This window comes from Juglans microcarpa x Juglans regia, chromosome 1S (genome assembly GCF_004785595.1).
Source record: "Juglans microcarpa x Juglans regia isolate MS1-56 chromosome 1S, Jm3101_v1.0, whole genome shotgun sequence".
Taxonomy (NCBI): Eukaryota; Viridiplantae; Streptophyta; class Magnoliopsida; order Fagales; family Juglandaceae; genus Juglans; species Juglans microcarpa x Juglans regia.
In genome coordinates this window covers 3,288,724-3,299,329 of record NC_054595.1, presented here as the reverse complement: position 1 = coordinate 3,299,329, position 10,606 = coordinate 3,288,724, and the positions used below count along the sequence as shown (strand labels likewise).

General features: G+C 36.2%; 1 protein-coding gene across 1 annotated transcript; it reads right to left on the bottom strand.

Moving 5' to 3' along the window:
* Positions 1-679: 679 nt before the first annotated feature.
* On the bottom strand, positions 680-3,216 carry LOC121244953 (cell division control protein 45 homolog). Its single transcript, XM_041143209.1, has one exon. The coding sequence runs from the start codon at positions 2,638-2,640 to the stop codon at positions 898-900; it is 1,743 nt and encodes a 580-aa protein (XP_040999143.1). The 5' UTR covers positions 2,641-3,216; the 3' UTR covers positions 680-897.
* Between the last annotated feature and the right edge of the window lie 7,390 nt (positions 3,217-10,606).

Sequence of the window (10,606 nt, the reverse complement as noted above, 5' to 3'; positions counted from 1 at the left end):
AAACCGAGACCGAACCAACCATCGTCAGCTTCATCAATTTCCTACTATAGGCCAACTGATTCTTTGTCGATTTCTACCGTTCATGTTAACAATGGCTGGTTTCGTCTGTTCCTGTACAGCTTTACTGATGGTGGCCATTTTTATTTTTAAAATAATTAAAAAAAAAGTTAAAAACTTTTATTCTTGCTTTTAATAAAAACTATTAATTTTTTACATAATTGTTTTTACTTCAGCTTTTAAAAAATTTTGCCATATGGTTTAGAAACAATGTTTAACGTAGTAATTAATTTTAAACGGAATGATTAATTTCATCAGCACATGAGTAGTTTAATTTTTTTTTTTAATTTTATTGGAAGATGGGAGTTTCAAACTCCAGACCTCTATTTTGGAAGCTGAGTTATGCCAATCAAGCCACAGACTTTTGGCAAGTAATTTAATTTTTAAGACAAAGCACAAGGACCAATTTAGTAGTTCATTAATTTTGTTTTTTTCTTATGAAGTCCATTCTTAATAATATTCAACTCTTTTAGGGGCATTAATAATATTCAACTCAACCATACTTAAATGGCTATAATTTTGCCTCTTAAAAAATGAATTAATACAATGTAAATAAGATATTGATTGGAGAAGATTATCATACTTTAGACACAAATGATAGCATATGCCTACATGATGTTCACAGAAAAGGGCCCCGAAGAAATATTATATAAATCAGAAAAAGCCAATGAGAAAATTATTATGATACAGGAGTAAACTTTAAGAGAAAAAAGGACAACCAAATCAATTATAGCATATAGTTTATCAATCAACTCGGATATGCTATAATGATGGGGAAAAAAGGTATTTTTTTAAAGAAGCTGAGGGTTTGTGTTGGATAAAATGTGTGATGGTTCTACATCAGAGTTTTTCAGACAACCTGACCATAAAGGAATTGACTGCAGCTGCATCCAGGACAATCCATGAAGATTCGAACAATTCATGGAAAAATTCAGCCCCAATCTCCTCAGCTGCATTTCTAAATGCAATTCCAAATGCGTTTCCTTGAACTTCCCCAAGTCGAGGCTTCCCACAAACTCCTACGATCAATACCTTGTTGGGCCCTTGTGATAAGCAAGCACAGAACAAAGGCTTCATTTTTGCTCTCTTTTCTCGCAAGGCATCCATCACAAAATAACAAAATCTAGTCAGAGATTGGGGGTAACCCAGCAGCTTTGTATCCACCGAATCTTCAAGCTTTACCCACCGAAACTTTCTTCCACTTCTTATGCAACCACTCTTAGTTATTGATGTACTTCCTTGTCTAAGTATTGCCCTTTGTATTCTGATTGCATGTTGCAATCCAGCTTTCAGCTTATTAAGGTTGCTCAAGGACAGTGCATCATAAGCTACGCCAAACTGCTTGGAAGTACAAGAGGCATCTGATTTCACAAATGATTCAAGCAGAGCAGTAACCCCATACACCACATCTGCTGCTGACACCCTTGAGCGATAACCATGTAACCGCAAGAAACTCCTGTAGTAGAAATCAGCAAGCCCATACTCAGGTAAAAACCGATCAAACTCATCTTTCATCTTCTGTTTTACTTCAAGATCCATGTACTGAAACTTTTGTTGGCAATCCACAAGAGCAAATCCCATCCTGGCTAGAAGAAGCTTGAGCTTTTTCATTCCATTATCACTCCATGTTTTCAATTTAGTTGCAATATACAAAGAACACAACATTGAATCAAATAAAGTCCACTCCTGTAACAACATCAGTCTCGGTTCATCTTCATATGCAATTCTAGACACATTGGGTGCTCGAATCTTTGTCCCTGAACTGTTGATATGCTGCTCAAGCTCCATAACCCCAGCTTGGTACCTCTCATCAGTTAACCTCTCATGAACAAACTGATCTGTCAATGAAACACAAGCCAACCAAAGCAACTCATTCCTATTCTTCCTCAAAGAATGTGACAAATCATACATCAAACACCCGGATGGCTTTCCATGGAAAGTACCCGTATAATAATATTCCCTCTTCAGTTTGCAGAATACTTGAACAGGGTCTTCCTTATTTTCTTCTGAAACCCTCCTCCGCTTCCTTGACCCTCTCCCATCCACCTCTTCATCGCTTTCACTATCGTTCTCATCTTCACTGTTCAATTCCTCATCTGCCTCATCATCACTATTCAAATCACTCGCATTCGCCAGGGCCGAAACATCAAAATCATATGCCAAATCAGTCTGGTGTTCATCATCCTGTGTAAAAAGCACAACCACCCTATCGTTTTGATCACTCAAATTGTGCAAATGAATCGGCCGACGACTATCCACCACAAAAACATGAACTTCTGCGCCTAAATTCAGGACCTTCCTTAAATCTCTATGGCAACCCCAATTTATCAAAAGAATTGAAACAGGCTCATCAGAAGAAGACAAACTAGGCCCAACATATTTGTGAATTTCCTGAAATGATGAGACTGGATAACAGGCGTATCGAATGGAATCTGATTCGAAGATATGGAAAATTATCTTGAGGGCACAGAGTGAGTCTACATCAGATGTGGATGGAAATATTAGCAGAGGCGAGGACGAAGAAGCTGCCACAGATTCACAAATCTTTGCATAAAATGACTCAATCCTTTGCTCCCTCACCATGATTAGACTCAAATGGGGATCCAACCAAAATCGATTCGTTTTTTTTTTTAACGAACGAAACAAAAACCCTAAATCAGTCTACTAATTACCCATAGGCCATAAGCTGCTTTGGCTTTGATTAAATGGGTACCATACTTTAAGGGGAAATAGTATATTTTCACAAAGAAACATCTTAAATCTATGTACTGAACCAAGATTCTAACATCTTAAGAACATTTTTTACTAGGAAACAGATTTACCTATTTAACTTCCAGTTGACGAAGGAGTTAACCAATGAATTGAGTGATGAATACATTAACCAGACGCTAAATAGGGATCAGAGCACAGAGAGAGAGGGGGGGGGGGGGGGGGAAATGAATTGGTAGAAACTACAAAATGAAAGAGGGAAAAAGAAAGTGGCGGAAAATGAAATGAGGAATGGAATGTGAAGCACCTGAGATTTGGACGAACCCGAAGGAAAATTTTGAAGTTAGTCTCTGCGTTCAGCTCCAAACAATCAGATCGGAGAGAGAGAGCTTTTTAGATTTCGAACAATTTAACTTCGAAGTTGAACTGTTTTTAATCTCTGAATGCCTTGCGTTGTGAAATTTTTAATTTTAACGGAAATTTTTAAAAATCGCCGCCAATTTTTGCTCTAAATTTCTGACAACGTTGTTCAATGAGAAATTATAAAGTGTGGTCGACGCTAGCGTGAGCTCACTTTGAGCAACGATATGGAAAAATCTCGTCTCAATATTTTTATAATTTTTTTAAAAATATTATTTAAATATAAAATATTTTTAATTTTTAATTTTTTCATCTAAATATAATTTTTTCAAAATTTTAAACAAATCATAAAAAATAATTCAAATTTTTCAAAATTTAAAACAAAAATTATATTATAATAATATTTTAACTTTATAATATTTTTATTCTAACTTTTTTTCGTTCCCTTCTCAAAATTCAATAAAAATCTCAATTGAAACTATTTCACTACTATCTACAGATTTATCATCTCGTCTCATTCCAAACGAGGCTTAAATCTATTTTTATTCTAACTTTTTTTCTTTCCCTTCTCAAAATTCAATAAAAATCTCAATTTAAACTATTTCACTACTATCTACAGATTTATCATCTCGTCTCATTCCAAACGAGGCTTAAATCTATTTTTATTAGATTTCTTTGTAGACCAGTTATTTTTCTTAAATGATTATTAGATTTATAAAATAAAATTTTATTTTTAATGCAGTGATATAATTGTATTAATTGATTATGAGATGAGTTTTAAAAAATATATAAGATAATTGTAGGTGCATTATTATATTTTTATAGAATAAGAATACCGCAATCTGATAATAAAAAGAAATACCGCAATTCGTGTTTAAATTTAATAATAATAATAATAATTTTTCCTATCACTAATCTAGCAATGGAAGTATTGAGCTGTCTACTGCTGCTTCCAAAAGCTTCACCCCCTCAGCTTTCTTAAGCAAATCCACCACGTCAGATACCTCTCAAGAAATTCTTCTGGAATCACTTAGACTAGGTTGGCGCCTACCCTTTGGATATGGTTGCTGTATTGTTTTGTAATGTGGTTGACACTCTTGCAACAAACTCTGTCAAATATGGTTGTTTCTTATAATGCAAAGTAGGTGCTCGAGAATATTCCTAGGAGAAATTTGTTGAATCTTTGTATATATTATATTATATATATACATATATATTCATTCTTGTACACAGAAAGATTTTAATGAGAATTGCATAAGTTTTTCCTTTCCTCTTGAACTTTCATCATGATACGAGAGCTAAAAATCGACTAATGTCTTTCTTCCTCCTTTTTATTTTTATTTTTATTTTTATTTTTTTCCTCTGTTCTTGCTTACTCCTTTTCAATGGTTGTCGATAATTCATTTTCTGAAAAAGAACTCTCTAATACCTCTACCTTTTGGTTGCCTAGCAATTTCTCTCACATTGTGTCTGTTAAGCTTAATTCCGAGAACTATTTACTCTGGCGTGCACAAATCATTCCCAAGAGCTTTTCCACTTTATCGATGGCTCCATTCCTCCCCCTCCGCCTATCCTTCCAATCGCATCCTCTTCTCTTTCTAGACATTCTCCTCCTCAAACTAATCTTACTTATCTTCAGTGTCGCTGCACTAACCAAATGCTCCTCAATGCTCTCCTTTCCTCCCTCACCGAGCCAATCCTTGCCCAGGCCATAGCTTCCCGCACCTCCCGTGAATAATGGGTCACTCTAGAAACTATGTTCACCTCACAATCTTAGGCTAAAATCTTCCTAATTCGCCATCAGCTCACAAACCTAAAAAAAGGTTCTCTCTCGGTGACTGACTATTATCACAAAGTTCGCCTTCTCTCAGACGATGACAACTGCTAGTGAGCCCCTTCGTGATTATGAAGTTGTTTCTTAGAGCACTCTCATTGGATTAGCTAAAAGCTAAATCCAATGAGAATTTAGCTATTGAACCATAAAATGTATCACATTGGAATAGCTATATTCCAAATATTTGAAATATAGCTACAGTAACTTTTAAAGTAATTTCTAAATTTGAAAGATACTGTTTATTCATCAAATCCATTTTATTTTATTTGTTTTTCTCTCCTGAGGTCTCCATCAATGTCTCTCTAGTTTCTATTGTTAACCCATAATTAATATATAATATTATAAATAGTAAAATATGATAAAATAAATAATTTCATAATTAAAAAAATAAAATATTTTTAAAATTATTAATTACTTATGAATAAATAGATAATCCAATGTAGAGATTTAATGTGAATAGTCAAATCCAAATTCATCGTTTATTATTTCATTGTCATATAATGAAAAAATGGCTATTCCAATGTGTAGACTTATCTGAATGGAATAACTAAAAGCTAAATTCATCTTACATTCATAAAAAATGTATTTTAACTTTAGCTAATCCAATGAGAGTGTTCTTAGCTGCTCAGTGGTCTAAACTCAGAATATGAATCCTTTGTCGTTTCAATGACAGCACAAGCCACTCCTATTAGCCCAGCCGACCTCTTCAACCTCTTGCTTACATTCGAAAGTTGTGTCTCTCTCACAACAACCATTCAACATGGCCTTCTACCTACACCCTCTGCTAATATCACTACCTCTCTTCCCTATCAAAATTCAACTAGTGGTTGCAACACCTATCGTGGGGCAGAAACAACACTCGGGGTGGCCGCTCGCGAGGAGATCGCTTCCTTTCACCTCATTCATTCTCACCTCAACAAACAAACCCACATGCCAAGTCTGCAACAAAGTTGGCTATGTCGCTCTTCAGTGCTATCACCGTTTCCACCAGACTTATCAATTTAAACCACCCCATTCTCTATCTACTCATTACATAAGTTCACAGCCCCTTTCCGATCGACAATGGTACTCAGACTCCGTTGCAACAAACCACATAACTTTAGACCTTAACAATCTCAATCTATCCAGTGAACCTTACCTTGGACATGAGCAGATTCAAGTTGGCAATGGCGCTGCCTTCCCAATCACTCACATTGGTGACTCTCAATTTTCTTCCTCCAACTCTACTTTCTCTCTTCATAAATTTATTTTGTGTTCCCCAAATCACAAAAAACTTAGTTTCAGTTCAAAAATTTCGTCATGACAACTCTGTTTTTTTTAGTTTCATGAATCTCACTTTCTTGTGAAGGATAAATGGACAGAAAAATTGCTTCTCCAATGACCAACGCATGATAGCCTCTACTTATTTCCTCCTCCAGCTTCCTCAAAATCTATCCCAGTTGCTCTCATTGGTGAACGAACTATTGTTGAACATTGGCACAATCGGCTTGGCCATCCCACAATCTATCCTTAAGACCTTTACATTTAATTTTTGTGGATGTTTGGGGTCCATCCCCTTATATATCAAGAGATGGCTTTCATTATTATATCTCATTTGTTGATGATTTTAGCTGTTATACTTGGTTCTATCCCTTAACCTCAAAGGGTGATGCTACTTCTATTTTTCTTATTTTTCAACAATATGTTGAACGTCTATTTAACACCAAAATTAAAAATGTGGGGTGGGGAATTTCGACCCCTCACCCGTGTCCTTAATTCTCAAGGAATCTCTCATCGCCTCTCTTGTCCCCATACTCACCAACAAAATGGTGTGGTCGAACGTAAGCATCGCCATATAGTTGAGACGGGCCTTGCCCTTCTTGCAACGGCCTCTTTTCCTTACAAATTTTGGGCCAATACTTTCCAAACCGTGGCCTTTCTTATAACTTTTTTTCCCTCTACGTCTCTCAAAAATAAATCTCCTCATCTCCTCCTCTACAATAAAGAGCCCGATTACTCTTTTTTCAGAGTTTTTGGATTCGAGTTTTGGCCCAATCTTCGGCCTTATAATAACCATAAAATTCATTTCCCTTTTTTACCTTGTCTTTTTCTTGGTTACAACCCTATACATAAAGGATACAAGTGCCTTCATCTAAACTCAAACTAAATATACATTTCGCGTGATGTGTTGTTCAACAAAAACTCCTTTCCGTATACAAAATCACAATTACCCTCGACCTCCATAAATTCCCAACCTCCATATACTTTTCTACCCATTTTATCTCTTACCTCCCATGGTCCATCTCCCACCCACACAATAAATAGTCCATCTTCCCCGCATACAACAACTAGTCCACTCTCAACACAAAACCCATCTCCTCTAATTTTTCACCCTTCTTCAATTTCAACTCCTTCGACCAGACCCTTCTTCTCCAAACTAACAGTTCCAAACCCTTCCCCTACTTCGACCATCGTTACCTGATCTAAACAAATTCCTCCTGTCCCAAAAAATTTATGGATGGTCACGTCCCATATCTTCCACCACCACGCCATGCCCAAACCTCATCTCTTGAAATACCCGAAGAACCAAGTTGTTTCACTATGGCCTCCCGCTTCTCTAAATGGCGAAATTCCATGCCCACTGAGTTTCAAGCTCTCATCCAAAACCACACTTGGACCCATGTTCCCCCTCCCCCTTTTTCTAACATTGTTGGTTGTAGGTGGGTCTTCCGCACAAAGCATCGTGTCGACGACAGCATTGAACACCGAAAGGCATGATTAGTTGCCAAGGGATTCTATCAACCGGAGGGTGTCGACTACTCAGAGACCTTTAGCCCCATTGTTAAACTAATACCATTTGGTTAGTCATCTCTCTTGTTGTCTCCTTGGTTGGTCTCTTAGACAACTAGACATCCAAAATGCTTTTCTCCATGGTGACTTGACCGAAACTGTATATATGTCCCAACCTGTTGGGTTTGTTCATCCTGACCACTCTCACTATGTGTGTCACTTGCAAAAGACCATTTATGGCCTCAAGCAAGCACCTCGTGCATGGTTTGCACAACTTAGCTCTAAACTCTGTGAATATGGTTTTCTTCCATCCAGGGCCGATCCTTCATTATTTGTCTATTCTTATAAATTGGTGCTTATTTATGTTCTAGTGTATGTGGATGACATTATTGTCACCATCTCTCACACGTCCCAAATTGAATATCTCATTAATTTTCTTGCCTCTTTTTCCAATAAAAGATCTAGGAAAATTATCATACTTTCTTGGCCTGGAAATTTTCTACTTATCTGATGGCATTCATCTCTCACAACGGAAATATATCCATATCTTCTATCTCGCACAAACATGTTATCTACAAAATGGTGTCACATCTCCTATGTCTGTCTCCTCTCTTGTTTTTCCCTCTCTGATACTCCCTCTTTCTCTAATCCCACCCTTTACAGAAGCATTGTGGGTAGCCTACAGTATTTATCATTAACTCGCCCAGGCCTTGCTTTTTCAGTAAATAAAATTTCTCAGATCATGCATAATCCGAAAACTTCTCATTGGCAAGCTGTCAAGAGATTACTTTGGTATCTCAAGTACACATTAAATTTGGACTTCATTTTAAAAAATCCACCTCCCTTCAGCTGCAAATATTTTTTTATGCTGATTGGGCTAGTTGCCAGTTGACCGCCGTTCTACCGATGGCTTTTGTATCTTCCTTGGTCTCAATCTAATATCTTGGAGTTCCTGAAAGTAACAAACTGTTGCTCGATTAAGCACTGTGGCCAAATACAAGGCCCTTGCAAATGCCACAACCGAATTACTCTGGGTTCAGTCCATCCTCAAAGAACTCTGTATTTTTCTTCCAAAACCACCAATTCTTTGATGTGACAACCTTGGTGCTACTTACCTTTCCGTGAATCCCGTCCTCCATTCAAGAACAAAACACATAGAAATAGATTTCCATTTTGTTTGTGATAAAGTCGCGGCCAAAACCCTTCAAGTGGCCTTTCTTCCTTCTAAAGATCAATTAGCCGATGTTTTAACCAAACCAATTGTTTCATCTCGGTTTCCCACTTTCACTTGCTGCGAACAAGCCTCACGGTTGTTGATACACCATTAGGCTTGCAGGGGCGTATTGAGTTGTCTATTGCTGCTTCCAAAAGCTCCACCACCTTAGCTTCCTCAAGCAAATTCACCACATCAAATGCCTCTCTTCTGGAATCACCTAAACTAGGTTCGTGCCTACCTTCTGGGTATGGCTGCTGTATTGTTTTGTAATGTGGCCGACACTCTTGTAACAAACTTTGTCAAATATGGTTGTTTCTTGTAATGCACAATAGGTGCTCGAGAATATTCCTAGAAGAAGTTTGTTGAATCTCTGTGTATATATATAAATATATATATATATTCATTCCTGTACACAGAAAAACTTTAAGAATTGCATAAGTTTTCCTCTCCTCTTGAACTTTCATCAGGAAGTAACTGAAAAAAACATCACACAAAAGATAATCAATTGGAACCATCCAAAAATAAACTGATTTCTTGGGTAAAATAATAAATTATTAAAAAAAATAGCATGTATTATGAACTTAATTATTATCATCTCATCATCTGAATTTCAAATGATTGAAAGATAAATAAAGAATGGTAAATAATTTATCAATTTTTTGACACTACCTTAGAAAATAATATAAAGATGATGGTTAAAAAGATAATAAATAACGTCACTAATATCATATAACTTAATTTACAAAATAAGTTTATAATTAAATTTTATACAAATTAAATTATGTCATATCAAATAATAGAGACCTGTCATTCCAGTTTATAAATGTAATATTTTTTTACAATACTTGATGTTCTAACTGTGTTGGACACCCAACCCCTCGTACTGAGAGCAACTATCCACCCAGCACGACATTGTAAAATCAAATTATAATAATGTCAACAAACTTCAGTACTATTGACGTTGCCGGTTTAGGGTTAGTTTGTTTTTATAATTATTTTCATTTTATCTCAATTTTTCTGCAAAAACAAATGATAACTTAGTAAAAGGTCAAAATCCATTCATAGATTCGTTGTTTGTTATGAATCCTCTTGAAATCTAGTGTAACTTACGGTAGTCTGTTGTAATGTAATGAAACTTGGGCTTTGTTTGTAATGAGATGAAGCTGCTGTAGAAAAACATAGTGATTGCGGAAGAATAAAATTGCAGGAAAGGTGTTTGATAAGGAGTCTCATAGGCTCATATTCATTGATAGTGGAAAGCTTCGAGGGTTTCCAACCTCCATACTCAAATCAATTCATACAAGATTCCAGAATACCTCTCCCTCCCTTCAGTCCCTTCTCATATACTCATGCAGAATAACAAACCATACAAATAAAAGACTGACACGTATACATCTAGCAACTGACTATTACAAAGAGACAAAATACAATAATAAGCTGAAATTCTCTATGGATGCCAAACGCTGCGTATAGCACCGATTATTGAAGCTCTGTGTTTAATCTCATTTCTCCAAACGGTGCGTTGCATCAGGTTCCTAACAATCTCCTCCCCTTAAAAGAACCTTGTCCTCAAGGTGTGTGTAAAGGGCTATAAGCTTGTCAACTACTTTCTTCTACCTAAAGACCAACCCATTTCATCAATGTAGTTTACCATAATAACA

Coding starts and splice junctions, on each gene's coding strand:
- LOC121244953 (XM_041143209.1), bottom strand. CDS start 2,640: ATGGTGAGGGAGCAAAGGATTGAGTCATTTTATGCAAAGATTTGTGAA.